The 15,601-nt window shown below is 43.5% G+C and overlaps 1 protein-coding gene across 2 annotated transcripts in view; it reads left to right on the top strand.

Moving 5' to 3' along the window:
* The window catches only part of DEPTOR (DEP domain containing MTOR interacting protein), a 75,239-nt gene that overhangs the window by 45,764 nt on the left and 13,874 nt on the right, over window positions 1-15,601 (top strand). For both annotated transcript variants that reach the window (XM_027452647.3, XM_072034355.1), the window contains 4 exons: window positions 5,162-5,347; window positions 5,967-6,101; window positions 9,407-9,477; window positions 10,116-10,220. In XM_027452647.3, the coding sequence (XP_027308448.1) occupies window positions 5,162-5,347; window positions 5,967-6,101; window positions 9,407-9,477; window positions 10,116-10,220 (497 nt within the window). The remainder of the gene's footprint in view (window positions 1-5,161; window positions 5,348-5,966; window positions 6,102-9,406; window positions 9,478-10,115; window positions 10,221-15,601) is intronic.

Below are 15,601 nucleotides of genomic sequence, written 5' to 3'. Positions count from 1 at the left end.
TTTTTAAGGCATGAGTCACACCATTTATTAAAATAGGCTTTTGTACTTTCTAAAGCCTCCTCAGTTGCATGAAATCAATGTAAAGCTAATATTTTTATCTCTGCTGTGCATCAGTCTCCTTGCAGAAGAAAAGGCTGTTTGAGCCCTGTGCAGTTCCCAGGATTTTATGGCAGAATCGGAAGCTGAAAGAAGATTTGCGTGGACATTGCAGTTTATATTTCATACATTTGGACAGAAACTGTGAAGCAGCCAGGCGCAAGAACTGCCAAAGCTGCAACATTAGGTGTTCACAGTCTGGGAAATGCCAAAATAAATAGACTGAGTTTTCTCTTCTTAACGGTAAAGCAAATATGGAATGATCATCTAAAAGCTTTGCTGACGAAGTTTTCAAACTCTATGGATAAATGAGGCAGTAAACAAATAATCAGACTGTATAAATTAACCTGTTGTTGTTGGTCGGTATCCAAAAAGAGGTGTGTTTTCGTATAACTGAATAGAGTGTAGCACACCTAGGAAATGGGAATACCAGCCCTGTTGGTTGGTATGATGCAATGCTGTGCAAGGGAAGGAGGACACCCGGGGCACCTACACAAATGGTTCCCAGCTTATGGTGTTAGCACAGTACGGTTGTAGTAACTGTTACTGTAGGCTGAGATGTACAAAAGGACAACTTTAAGTAAGAGAAGGGGAGTGAGGCTATAATGATGAGCATGTTCTGAGATCTGGATTTTAGGAAGGATAAAGAAGCTCTGAGGAGAACTGGAGGAAGTGTGAAGAATAAGCTTGAATTTATGGGGTATTATTTATTCAGCTGATCAAAGATATGTTTGAGAGTCGGCTCCATAACTTCACAGACTTCTTTACAAAGGTTTTTGACAAGACCTTATGTAACTTTCCAACAAAGGTGTTATAAAGTCCACGAATTAGAAGCTAAACACATTCAACCTTAAGTTAAGCCTTTATTGCCTGGCAGGGAAAGTAATTGGGACAACTCGTGAGGGGAAGAGTAAAGCGGACATTACAGGCAGCTTCAGAGTAAAAGCAAACTGTATTTTTGTGAGATTAGAAAGAAATTTTTTAGTTTTGCTTCTGGAGGAAATTTTGTGCCCTGTGTATGTGGGAGATCAGACCGGTGGGTTGTGACTGTACCTGCAAAGTTGACATCCATGACCTGGAGTTAACGTTCATGCCTTTCCCTCTTGGACCAGAACTTTCCTTGTGCATTTTTATGATTTTGGAGGTTGCCAGTCACCATGTGCTCTTTGGTACAGTTTCTCCCTGTTTCATAAAGTGCACATCGTAACATGAACATGTTGCCACATGAGCACTGGTGAATTAAACTGGAATGAAAAACCCATAAAATCACCCCACCTTCCTCTTTACAACATCACCCTCATCATGTATAGAAACAGGTCCTGATACTTGCCAGCCGCAGCCTGACACTTTAAGACAAACCGAAATGGGTGCGGGTTTGCTTTTCTGTGCTGCGTTGTGAAGGGCAGTGAGGTACCTGAGGAGTAAGTAGTTCATTCAGTCCCCATCTGGAGGGAGCAGCTTCCACGAGGGGCACAGGAACCTGGAGCACGAGCCTTGTCAGCCACGACAAGTTTATCTGCTGCAGCTCTGAGTCAACACTCGAGGTAACAACCTCTGAATTACCTTTAAAGAAATCCCTCCTGAGCAAGTCTGTGCAGCCCTCTGAGCTTTCTGCTGTCAGCTTTGGAAATGTTTTCACTCCCACTTTTCTCTGCTGATTTCAGCAAAATGCTGGCTGTCGAAGCAGGTAAATGAACACCACTGCCTGCTCTGCTGCCTCTTGGCTGTCGTGCACAGAGTGTGACAACACCAACTTCTGTGTGTGCTTGATGTCCAGTAGTCACATACTTGTGCCTTGTGTCAGCTGCTTTCCTCAGGGACATCTCCATCTGAGGAGTGTGTCTGAGACAGCCCGCACTGGTGCCTGTCTCCCCCTCCTCAACCTCTTCTCATCTGTAGTCTGGATATCCCTTTTTCCACAACATGCCAGATGCACTCCCAGAGGCCCAGCATGGACATTTTGACATTTCATCCTACATCACGAATAAGTCAGAAAGCTGATGATTCAAACAAACAAACAAACAAAAAAGAACATGGGTCACACCAATAAGTTTGGTGAGATATTTCATTTGATGATGTACGTACAGTGAGGCAGTTTGGGCTACGTATGCCTGTTTGTTTTTTAAGCCTCTCCTTAAGTGCACATAAGTATTACCTTTAAATTAAGGAATATGCATAAACTTACATGATGCTACAACAACATTATTTGCTCAAACTGTGAATGTTGTTCTAACATTCCCACATAAAATGTGAACTATCAGGAGAAATGAAGAACTATGAAAATCATTGAGCACTCCGAATTCTGCATTAATGCTACTTCTTATAAGCATTGGGGCTACAAGCCATTCATCACGCAAACCACGTACAAATACTCTACAACATACAGTAATTGTTCTTATCTTTTACACTTGTCTTCATTTATTGCATAAAAATTCACCCTTCCATGGAGTAAAATAGTTACTTCAATATAAGACCTAAGTTTCACTATTGTAAGCATGTGATGTTACAATATTTAGTCAAAACAAACATTGTTATTCTAAAATGCTCCAGTATCATGGTATAAAGAGGTTATATTCTGTGGTTTCATGGTCAATTATTAATTAGTCCAGAATTTGAGTGCTTTATGGTGTCTGCAAATCAAGCATGTGTTGATCTCTGATTATCATAATTTCTGAAGGCTGTCAGGGCACTTCAGTTAACGGCACAAACAGAACAGAATTGTTTTTCTTAAGGGCTGCAGTGTCACAATATTTAAATTGAATCAGAAACCATGCTGATATTTCTTATATGGCAAACATTTAGTAATTCTGCTTCCAGGTGAGTATTTGTGGGGTCCCCTTTCATTTAAGATTATGAACCCCAGTAGCATGCTGACTAAGTGGTGCTTTTCTTTTTAAGTTTCAGTGAACTCTTTTAAGATGTCATCACAAAAAAAAATTAAGTGTATTTATTTATTTATTCATTTAAATTTAGTTTTTATTTGTATCAGGTTATTCTATAATCCTGTGGTATTCTATTATTAGAATACTTTTACTTGTGGCAGTGGTCTGAAAACGAGAGTGATGGCTGGGAACACCAACGTATTAATTCTGTCTCAGACAGCAAATCCTTTTGTGGATGTAGGCAAGGCTCCAGATCTCTCCTCCTCGATTTCCTTTCTTCAAAAATAGTGATCGTTAGCGAGTGCTGCTTAATAGCACCGCATGCTATATATGTCCGAAGCGATGAGCGCAGCAGCAGCATGTGCCTGCAGTAATGAAGGTGTCAGGACACACGGATGAATTGCTTGCGGTGCTAAATGGGACTTAGCAAAGCCATGTGGCTCGTGGAGGGTGCACAGGCACATGCAGTTCATGAAGCTCCTGTGCCCTGATTATTCCCTGTGTCCCAGAGGCAGAAGGTCCATCTGTGCAGTGTCCCATCTCTGGCAGTGGCCCAGGCAAGCAAGAGACAAGCTTCTCTAGGCTCCTCCGTGAGAGGGACTCACAGTCTGACCCCATATGGCAGCTTCTGTGCCCGAGTGGAGGGCTGAGCCCTGAGCATCACAGCTAGGCTGGCCTCTTCTAAGGAAGTAAGTGTAAGCCACTTCACCTCCCTGGCATGAACATGGTGTCTGAGACCAGAAGCTGCTGCAGGAGATGTCTGGGCTCTTTGAGGCCATTCCTTCCTCACTGGTGTCAAAAGACAGAGGAAGTGCATGCTTAAATCCAGCCTTTTTTGCAAGGCTATCACGCAAGGCTCCTGCTACAAACTCCTAAGGTATTCAGAAGGGGTGAGAGGAAGAAGGAACGTGTTGAGGGGTGTGAAAGAAGGGATGAGATCAAAGAGCACGTTGAGGGCTGCAGATTGGGCACAGCACACTGGGTTCTGCTGCTTTTGGATCGCAGGTGCCGGGCAGAGCTGAGAGCGAGGCCCCGGCGCAGCGCCTGCAGCAGAGGCTGAGGCCGAGTGCCTGTCATGTTTGCCAAGCGTCAGGCTTGGCTGCTGTCTGAGCGCGTATCCGTGGTGTTGTTTATGCATTACTTGTAAATACATCCAGCCCGCCAGCCTTCGTGAGCCAATCTGGGAAGAAATGCAATTTCTAAACGGGGTAAATCCAGGAGGTAGATCCTTCACGGGAACGATCAGCCGCGGGAAGTCATTTCTGTGGAACGTGATCAGAGCTGAGTGAGGACGGGGAGAACGCAGCCAAAACGTCTCCTGCAGCTATTTAGGATCCTGCAGTGCTAACGCAGGGGCTGCTCAGGAGAGCTTGCTGCAGTCCAGCACTGCAGGAGTCAGAGCTCTTCAGGGACCTGGCACAGAGCTCGGGCCAACTGCTGCATTTTACATCACCACTGAGAAACAGCAACAGCAGCCACGCAGACACTGCGGCCAGGCTGCGGTCAGTGGGCACACTCAGTCCCCCAGCAACCTGGGATCTGCTCTCAGCGTCCAAACAGGTTGTAATTAAGACTTCTGCTGGTTACGTTAGAAACGATTTTTGGCCAGGTGCCTGTTCCCAAACCTTGCGTATATGCGTGCAAAGGAGAGGAAGCGGGATGCAGGAAGTGGCTGGGACACCGTGTCTGTGGTGGATAAGACAGAGGAAACGCACAGGTCTCCCTTTTCTGCTGCCCCGTGGCTCTGACGGAGGCAGGCAGGGCGGCCAGCTTCTCGGTGCCGCCTGAGATCGAGGCACAAGGCTCAGGGGAGGGAGGGATGTGAGTCTGGTGAGCACAGCTCCGCGTGGCACACAGTGTGCACCCAGAGGGGCGTCACGCAGCCTGTCGCAGAGTGCTGGAGTGCTTCCACTTCCACTCGACAAAAATGAGTGCTTGCCATTAATCAAGGTGCTCTGAAAGATGCCTTGCAGCTGTGGCTGCTGAGGTTCCTCCTGTGTTACCGACCCTATAAAAGCATTCATGTTGAAGCCACCTGTGTGAAGCCACCTTGCCCCATTTCTGAGTCTGCAACTGGGAGGAAAGAGGTGCAAGTGTTCCTGGTGGGAGGGCACATGTGGCAGACAGGTATACTCAAATTTCAGTCCCACCAAGCAATCACATCTATCCATTTCTTTTTCCAGTGTCCAACAAGCACCATTTTATGGACAGCAACTTGCTCTACCAGTGCAGAATGAATTTCCGCCGGCGGCGGCGGCTGATGGAGCTGCTCACTGAGAAGTCTCGCCTGATGCCAGAAAGCCATGACAGCCCCTTTTGCCTGCGCAAGCAGAACCATGACAACAGAAAACACACCAGTTTTCTCTCAGGTGACTCATCAACTCTACTGCTGTCTGTAGAGTGACTCCATGGGATGCTAAATATCCTTTAGCATCCTTTTTGTGAGAGGGATTTCAGTGTTTATCTGAAAAAAAACAGAGCAGGGTATTGCATATCCCTCTTCACAGGGATTGTGCTTTTACTCAGTTTACCAAATCTTTAGCTCTCTGTGGTGGTTTTTGCTCCTGTATAAATAACAGCTCGCTTGCTGGTCAAAAATTAGTGTCCACGATCCAACAGAATGGATTCAAATCCCCCTAAACCCAGAGTAATTTGCCATATACTCTATGCTGGTTTTGAGAAAAATGAGGGGAAGGGATCCTGCAGTGTTTGCTGTACAGTGCTATCAAGCAGGAAATGAAAGAATAAATGGGAAGTAGAAAAGCTTATTTCTCTGTACTGAAATGCCTCCTAGAAAATCCTGCTATGGGAGCAGTTCAGCTGTCATGTTAGCTGTGGTGTTATACTCACGCAGTGACCCTTCTGTGTACAACACGCTTACCCCTTAGGAAGGTGAAAGCATGGCTTTGTGTCTTAAAGAACCTGGAGAAATGCATCTAATAATGGACACCGGTTCCCTTTCTCCCTGTGTTTTCTCGGGGCGTGCAGTGAGTCCCACCAAGGAGATAAAGATCGTGTCGGCGGTGCGGAGGAGCAGCATGAGCAGCTGTGGCAGCAGCGGGTACTTCAGCAGCAGCCCAACGCTCAGCAGCAGCCCCCCCGTGCTCTGCAACCCCAAATCTGGTAAGCACCAGCATCGCTTCTGATGCACAGGCGACAGGCACGGGCATTTGTCTGGGGACAAGGAGATGTGAGGAATGCCTAACGTCACGTCTAGGTTTATCTTTTCAAGGATAGATTAAAAATTCACAGCACCATGGTTTTTTAAGGCCAGGGGGGAACTGTTAGCATCACCCAGCCTGAAGTCCTGCCGAATGCAAGCCAGACGTCTGCCTCCCATAATCTCTGCACCAAGCCTATAATTGTGGTTGGAGCTGCAATTTATCTCTGAGGAGGACATGCAGGCAGAGACTCAGCTTCGCCTCTGCACTGCCAAGCCCTGGGCCGATGCAAGCCTCCTCCTTGAGACATTCCTTTGGCGTAAGTCATGGGAGGGTTTAACTGTCCAGTGGCCACTGTGAAATAGCACAGCTCAGAAAACAGCAGCATCCAAAACCGGAGGAAGCATTGTTTGAGCCTCTCAAAGACCATTTCAATGTTTTCATTTGTTTAGGTCTTGCACTGGTTTGTTTGGGAAGGTAAAAGCAGTGGTGAAGCTTATTTTCCTTTTGAAAGGATTTCCTATCCCATGCCGGAAGGTTAAACACACCCATTCTTCTACAGCTTGGTTAAAATTGTTTCTTATTGTACATCTGTGGAGGGGAAAACAGACTGGGATGGATGTTGTTTCAGCCTCTCTATTTCCCTCAGAAAGAGCCCTGAAGTTCAAAGTCCATGTTGCCCTTTGTGCTCCTTAATATTTTGGATTTAGTACAAATTCCCAGTTCTGCTCTGGCTAGAGGGGTGTGTACAACTGATGGGCAGGAGGTCAATTTTGGGATTCTTGCTTGTTTGGAGGAGGGGACACCTATGCCATTGTGCAAGGTATGTGAGGGGGTTGCTTTTGCCCTGCACCAGCCTGCTAAAGGGAGGTGGGAAAGCAGTGATCTTGCACAGACGTGAGCACACTCCAAGGAGCTCGCTGCTGTGTCCCTGCTGATGGTGTGGGCAGCATTGTACATCTGTGGAAGGCTTCAGTGGATGACTGTCAGCTTCTCCTTCAAAGGGATGCTGGCATTTCAAGTGACTGCTAGAGAGTGCGTCAAGCACTATGTGAGACTTGTTCAAAACGCTGACAATTCGCTCTGGAGATGAGTAAGTGCATTTCATCCCCGTTGTGCAGAGTGGCCATCAGAAACACAGGTGTAGTTACAGGGACATGCTCTTTCTGCTGTTAGCACATTTCCTTCCCTCTCTTTAGGCTCTGCTGGGAACTGAGGACGAGGGTCTAAATTAAAATCATCTGAAGGACTGAGGGTGGTTGCATGACCAGAAGCATAACCCCATACACTGGACCTGCTGTTCATTTCTGGGGAGCGCTCTCGGTGCTCTTGGTCATTGCACACTCAGAGTACGCTGCTGCTGGGTGCTCAATGTCACCTTCCCACGTGTTTGCCCCTCTATAAAAAGTGCCACAGCATTGTATCTTGGCAAAATATGTGTCAGGTATACTACCTAGAAACACTCTGATAGGTTTGGTGTGGTTAGCCCCTGGCCCCAGTACACCATAATTGCATCCTGGAAAATTTTCTGGGACAGATAAACCAGCATTCATGTGCTGTCCATAAATGTGTGCATTATCTGAAGTATGCCAGGTATTCCATTCATTTATGATTCTGATTATATATGAAGTGTCAACCCATGAGTAGTGAGAACAAGTTTATTTTAATGCAGCTGATTACACAACACTGGAAGAAAAAGGATAGGCTGATGTTGCCCTTCCATAAATTATTGTTGTTTTTTTTTAAATGCAACTTCCCCTAGGGTAATTTCTCCTGTAGCACAGCTACAGATCCACACACCACCTTGAAGAGGTTAACATAAGGCTGTCAGATGTAAATGTTATGGAGGAATTCTCAAACCTCTGCTGGACTATAAAGCGATATTTTCACCAATAGTTTCCTGCTATCCAGAACCAGAGCATGTTGCTGAATTTTATAGTAATAAACAGGAGACAGGCATCTTGTCAGCTGAGTTCTGTTACAGGCAAGGACTTTTAAAACAAACAGGTCATGACTTGACCAGTCATGTAGGAAAACAGTCATCAAACAAAATTTCTGAGGGTATAATGAAGGGTGGCATGCAAGGGAGTCCTGTGTACATGGTTTATCTGATTCTTATTTGTTGACTGAACATAATGATCCAGGTTTTTTAAGTTGAATGGGCATGCTCTGAAAAGAGTAACTCTGGCTAAATGACTGCTTGTCAAAATCCACGGGAAAGAAAAAAAATACTTATTGGTTTGTGTGCTAGAATTCTTTCCGCTCCCAGGAGTGTCATTAAGAAATTCATGAATGTTTCAGAATACCATCTGGGAGAAATTTTGTATTCCACCTGTGACTTAAAAGGCAGACATCACGAAAATCATTTATCACTAAAGGAAAAGCAGTCATAATTTGAAAGGTGAAGCAGGCAAATGTAGTGAAGAACATACAGGTTTACATTGCCCTCTGTATTGTAAAGCATTGACAGACAGAAAAACCCAGTGTGCAGAATGGTATCAATCTGATTTGACAGAACATTGCATTTACTTTGTTCAGGGAAAAATGAACTCATAATACAGAAAAGTAGCAGGGAACCTCTGAATATGAGGGCATTAGATATCTGTGCTTACAATTGCAGAAACCTCTTTGTTGGGATAATACCTGAACCAAACAGCAGCAATGTTGCATGACTACGCCAACATTCCCTGCCTTCTTGCAGGGAAAATCAGCTCCCATCTCCAAGCAAAAAAAAAAAAAATAAAATAAATGGTGGAAGAGGTGGGGATTCAGAAATGACAAAGACTCACTTCTTGGGTTGGGAAATGGAGGAAAGGTTACCAAGCTTTCCTGTACGTAATATAACCTTTCTTCAGAATTTTCTTCTTACTGAATTCTGGGATTCCAAACTGAGTCAGATGAAATAGCTGAAAGCATACAATGTGCAGGGGGAGCCTGCAAGAAAAGCTGCTTCCTGCCAGGGAGGTTGGCCACTTGCATTGGACACAGGAACAGCCATTTCTGAAGTTCGTGGTAGTGTTTAGGGGATGCCAATTGCAGACATTGAAGTCTGTTAGCTTAACAACCCATTTTTCTGAAGGTCTCATCATTGGTGCTCAGTTACTCTGCAGTCTTTTCTTTGGCTCTTCTGCTACTTTCAAGCAAGACTTGAAAGACTATATGGGATTTGGGACCAAAAAGATACCTTATTCCAACATTTTGTCTCATTTATTAGGAAAAACTCCGGAGGAATGCTTATATTGAATATTCCTTTATGTACCCCTACAGTATTAAAGAGACCGGTGACTGCCGATGAGCTCTTGATGCCTGGAGCCCCGTATGTCAGAAAAACTTTTACGGTATGTCTCTGGTATTTTTCTCTATTTCTGTGTGTTGCATGCATAAGGTAATCCAAACAGACATTTTCTGAAGGGATAATTAGAGCTTATTTGCATTTGTTAAGGGTTGTACTTTAAAATCCTGAAGTCCGTTATCAGTACTTCCACACATTTCAGGTCTGATTCTGCACTTGTTTATCCTGTCTTTCTGCCAGCGTAGTACTGCTGACTGAAATAGGGTGTGAAATTACATAAAGCCAGTAATATTTTTATTATACAAACTCATCTAAACTTTGTGCTCCTGGTACTGTGCTTGCTGTAGGCATGGATTATCTACCCAGACTGAAGTTTTCTACTCAGGCATACTTTTTCTTAGACTATGATGGGACAGAAATTTTGATTCAGTATTAGAGGAAGCCTTTCTAAAAAGAGTTTTGAACCTAGTCATTGAAAGCCTTGCTTTTTGCAACCTCCTAGTTCAACAAAAAATTAATTGAAACCAAAATACATGGTGCCTTTCCCACATGCAATACAGCAGCTTTGATAAAATATTGTCACACAGAGTTCATTTCTACGTGTTGGAATTAAAAAAATAGTTTTCCTGAACCATTTAGATGTGCCCTGGGGCCAGTGCTCACCTCCTTCTTTTCTCCTTCAAGATCGTCGGTGACGCGGTTGGCTGGGGCTTCGTGGTGCGGGGCAGCAAGCCCTGCCACATCCAGGCTGTGGATCCCAGCGGGCCAGCAGCTGCAGCTGGCATGAAGGTGCGTGGTCAAACTGGGAAGCTATACTGGGATGTCTGGGCTTCTAATTGAAGGTCTTGGGCTGCGTGTACTTGGGCAGTGAGAGGTTCTCTTCTTTCCTGGGCTGAATGTCTTTCAGTTTCAGGCATTTCTAATCACTGATTTGAGTTGCCTTTTGTCCTCTTTGTGTTTCTTGTCTTCTGTCCTAGAGGTTCTCCATAGAATCACAGAGTGGTTTGGGTTGGAAGGGACCTTAAAGATCACCCAGTTCCAACCATATGCCATGGGCAGGACACCTCTCACCAGACCAGGTTGCCCAAAGCCCCATCCAGCCTGGCCTTGAACATTTCCATGGATGGGAAGTCTTCAAGTCCCTTTCCCATGTGAAACTCAGCTCTTCTTTCCAAGTTACTTTCATGATTTTTTTCTTTTTTTTCTTTGTTTTGTTATTTCCACTTCTTTCCAACTCTGCACACATTCTAGCCTTCCACCTTCAGTTTATTCTGCAATTTATTTGTAATTTATTGCAGAATGGTCTGTACGCAGGTTCTGCACTTTGCCTATATATGAAGATGAAGCCAGGCATACCTATTCACAATGAAGTTAGTGTAACCCATTGGTCACTGTAAAGCAGTTAAAACTCAAGATGTTTTGGAAAGAAGAATGTGTGACATTCATATTTCATGAAGAGTTGAAATGCTTTCATACATGATTTAAAAATAAATAAATACAATTTCCACCTGAAGGCTCTTGTACTGCTAATGCAGGGCCCATTGACTTACCTGCTGTTTTGGATCATGTCCTGTATATATCTGTGAATTAGTCACTCTCTTGTAGAGTAAGAAAAATAAAAGAAAAGCATTATGCTAGGAACGTATAAAAGCAAGAAAAGGAAAGTAGCTGCTGCACCTATTCCAGTGTCCAGATTGAGCCAGATGCAAATGAGCAGCTTATGTCCTGTTTTCTTGTACCATAACAACACAAGTGAAGGTTTCATGTGTATTCCATGAGCAGCCCAGTTTCCCATTAATATATTAATTCATTCATTTATTAATTTTATCCTGCTTTCTATAATCTGTCTGCCATTCCCAGTATGCTCACCCATGGATTCCCACCCACCCAGCATATGCCACCTGTCCCGCCCATTGTACGGTGCTGGTGGATATGCCATGGCTCTGTCTTTAGTGAATATACAATAGGAGTTTCTCCCCTGTGGCTGATGATTTTTTATGAAACTAGCAAGAACATTCTGTCTTTGAAACATTTACTTCCCTTGAGGAAGGGCAGCCAAAGCCCTAGAAGGCTGCAGAGCCTGTTGGTACAGGCAGCACCTGACACATCCTGCTGGCAACCAGCTCCATTCCAGAGGGAATTGGATTTCTTCCTACGTTTTATACAATACATCAATATAATATAATATAATATAATATAATATAATATAATATGCATTTATAATTTTTACAGGAAGAATATTGTTTTTGTAAAGTAATCCTGCCTAAAATATACAGGACTGAAATTTAAAAATAGTGAATTTATGCATGTGTACATTCTAGATTCTGAAACTGGGAGTTTAGTACCTTGCAGTATCTTCTTCTCTCAGAATTTAGCAGCCAGCAGTAGAGTAGATCTATTCTGAAACTTGACTTGTAAAAATAACACTGTAGCGTCATATATAATCTTAGAGTTTTCACTTCTGAACTTCGAAGCTTAGAGCTGAATATAGTGGGGCTTTGGTTTTGTTTTTACTTTTGCCTTTGTGTTGACAACTATGCAGTAGGACATTTGAGCTAAGCCTGTTTATTTTGTTTTTGTATCGCACCTCTGAAACTGGTTTTGTGTACCAAACCGTGTCCTTGTGTCTTCCATTCCTGCTCTTGGTACACTCACGTCCTCTGATGGGGTTACGTGAGTTTATCTGATCCACTCACAACATAAGAATGTCAGACTCCCTTGTCCTAGTGGGAGTAAATGGTATTTCAGCCAGTAAAACTGGGATATATTGCCCCGAATTTGCACAAAGGATGGATTTGATTGTTTGCAAAGGTCCTATCCTTACACAAAACCCCTTTTCAGAACAGAATTGTGCATGAAACATTATGGCCATGTGTTACACCAAAGATGTGTTGACACCAAAATTAGTGCCCCATTTTCAGAAATGCTGATCACGTTTAGCCCCTGGTGAAGATATGCCACTTTCCTTTGAAAATAAGTTTTTTTGTGTGTGTGTTGAGGTGTTCCCATGGCAATAGGTATGTAAATTCTAGTGCAGTATTTGAATTTTTTAAAAATCTATGTCACTTAATCCATCTGTTTACAGCACTCTTCAATCTGGCAGATTTCAAGGAATCGTATGACAGGCTTTGCCATGACAGCTCCTTGAAAACAAGCCTTCCCCCCTGTAGAAGCTGCAGGTGGAGCATTTTGAAAATAGACCGCGGTGCGGTAACTTCTGGTGGCCTGGTGTAGGAGGCTTTTGTCTGCCAGTGCTGCTCAGAGTGCTACACCAAAGGAGCGCTAACAAGGAAAGTTGGCTATGATGAAAGGGCAAGAATTTGAAGAAGAGCCAAGGCTTGGCGTTGCAGTTTGTAGAAAAGTTCTTGGCAGTATCAGCAGGGTTTTTCCTCCCAAGGAGATGTATCCAGTGTAATCAGTTCTGGAAGTGTCTGTATTTGTAAAGCTTGTGATTTTGCACTTATCTCTCTTTGAGAGCATTATATTCCCGTCTTTGCATTATGCTGGACAAAGTGTTGCAAGAGGACTGCTTCCTACTGTCTCACTGTAGGATCTCACTTTGTGTAGTTAAAACCCCACTGCATATTACATAAAGCAGTAAATGTTACAGGATCAATCTACCTGAAGGACTCTGTGGTGTCTCATTTTCAGTTTGAACTTGGCTGGGTTCCCGGCCTTCTTCAAAGCTCCGTGAATGGAAAGCCTCAGGAGAAACTTCAATGAGCTTGCCATGGAGCGCTTGACCACATTCAATGGTTGTGTGGTCACCACAGCGTGGAGTGACTGGGATGCCCAGGTCTCCAAAATGCATACCCACCTCTGGCATGGCAGCACACCCCACCTCATTACAGTGACATCTTCCTCTGGGGTAATTTGAAAACAATTTAATTCTATGAAAATTATTAGCTCAGTCTGCTGAAGAGGTGCAAGAGAGTATTGTCTTTGTGGTTTTAAGTCTTGATTCCTCCTCTGGGCCTGGTAAATGGGATTACCCTTTACAGCTTGGGGTTCCAGGTTTGTAGCTGAACAAATAATTTAATAAGTATGTTGTCAATTAGCTTTATTAAAGTATTTTTAGACCTGGTTCGCTGAAGCGCAGTCGCCTGTGGCAGCGTTGGAGGATCGTTACGGCTGTAAGCGCATTAACAAGCAGAAGCTGGAGGCGACGCAGGGCTATGAAAGGAGCCAGTGTTGTGATGCGTACGTCCAAGTTATTTGTAGCTCTGTTTTGCTGTCTGCTGTCGTCAGCAGACTGAGAAGGGAAGACAGGAACAGCAGGGTTTAGAAGTTCTGAGGGTGCTTTAATATTCCAGACTGACTGGCTGCAAAATTCAGGCCTCTGCAAATGGCACCACTAAATAGTGCCAGTTGTTGTCAGGAAAAATCTCGTCCCCTTTCTTCAGTGTTTTATTCTGTACATTGATTTCTGCTTTTAAGGTGAAAGTGTTTTTGCAAAGTTCCACAACTTGACTTCAAACTAGTTAGACCTTACACGTTGTTATTCAGTGTGGCATCACTGCAGCAGAGCGTGACAAACGTCGCAGACCAAGCTTGGTGTGAGGCCTAGGGAGGAGATAAATTAATCGCTAATTTTGCTGATTATCTGTTCTTCCTTTTGGCTGGAGAAACCAGTGACCAGCTCTAACCTTTGCAGAAGTGAATTCAAGTGAACTCACTAGCAGGGTAAGAGCCAAATCTCATCCACTATTGAGTAGCCACTGTTCCGTGGTAAATAATTGTTGTCAGGGTCTGTTGAGGCCATCAATTCCAGTACACACTCAGATAGGCACTATCTGATCAGTCCACAGAGTCCAAATACAGCCACAATCACAAAATATTATAAGCCTGTGACGTAAAGAACTAAAAGCTACACATAGTAAGGTGCCAGCCTTTGGGGAGCGAGGAGGGAGTCAAACCCATGTGATACCAGAGGGAGTGCCACTGTTTTCAATTCCTGCAATAGCAAGAAATTTGAACTGTGAAATTCTTGGGAGGTTGAATGTAGTACCCTACGCTGCAGAGAAATGCAAAACCCCTGGTCCTTGCCAATCTGACCTCAAACCTGGTGATTGCTGTTTAAGATAACCAGTCTGAAAACCCTCAAAGAACATTTATTCCCCCTGGAAAAAAAAAAATAAATACCCCATTTATGACTGTGGCCAATCTCCAAGGTTCTACAGAATAGTGGGAAAAGTGGATCGTGGACATTATAAGTGAGAAAATTGTAATTCCTGATGGCAGCCTAGTTGGAGCTTGAAGACAGGGACTTATATAAATAAGATGCAATGAACATGCTGCCATTTAAACCTCTCAATGAAGTGTAGGAAAGGGAAGATACTTTAGTGTTTGGTGCTGGGACTCTAACCCGTTGAAGCACTGGGGAGATGCTTCGGTGCTAGTTGAAGGTATCCAAAGGGTACTTTTATTATCTCATCTGACTGAGCTTTAAATGAGAAGATGAAGTAGGCCTGGATAAATATTTATACTGTGCACTAGCATATGGTGTTGTTGAAGCAGATGCAATTCAGTCTTAGAATTCTTATCTTATCCCAACATGTTACTGATTGTAGAAAAGCATAAATTACATGAGTTGCCATCTGTTTTCAATTACAGCATGAAAACACTGAGGCAGGTTGGTATTTTCCTTTAGCCATGTTATCAGCTAGCTGCTGAATTTGATAATTACATTAGAGTGAATTCAGAATGAGTGTATTTAGTAATGTGAACACTCAAAAAAAGTTGCTGACAAACTGCTTTCATAGCTTGTCCATAAATAGAGAAGCAGCAGAGCTAAATGTGCATGTGATGAATGCCACTAGTGTGGTGCTTGAAAATAGATGTATATATGTTTCAAACATGTCTCCCTAAGTGAGTGTCTATATTTTTGATCGTATTTAGTTATAAACTATAAAATAAAGGTCCATTATCCTCCATGGAAATGTGGTAGCTGTATTCAAGCACCTAACTTTGACTCCAGAGAAATCTAATTTTAAAGAATCCGATTTATATTTTACTTTAAAATCTACTCCCGTTTTGTGAAACCAAAGAAAATTTGAACAGGCTGTAGTCTCGGTGTTCACTTTATGCAGCTGTAAACCTCAGATTTTATATGCCAATATTGAACACAGAGATGGAGAGAGGATGGTACCCAATAGCCTCATATATCTCAG

Source organism: Anas platyrhynchos, chromosome 2, assembly GCF_047663525.1.
Source record: "Anas platyrhynchos isolate ZD024472 breed Pekin duck chromosome 2, IASCAAS_PekinDuck_T2T, whole genome shotgun sequence".
In the NCBI taxonomy this organism is placed as follows: Eukaryota; Metazoa; Chordata; class Aves; order Anseriformes; family Anatidae; genus Anas; species Anas platyrhynchos.
The sequence above is the reverse complement of the archived record's forward strand: the minus strand, read 5'-3'. Positions and strand labels throughout refer to the sequence as shown.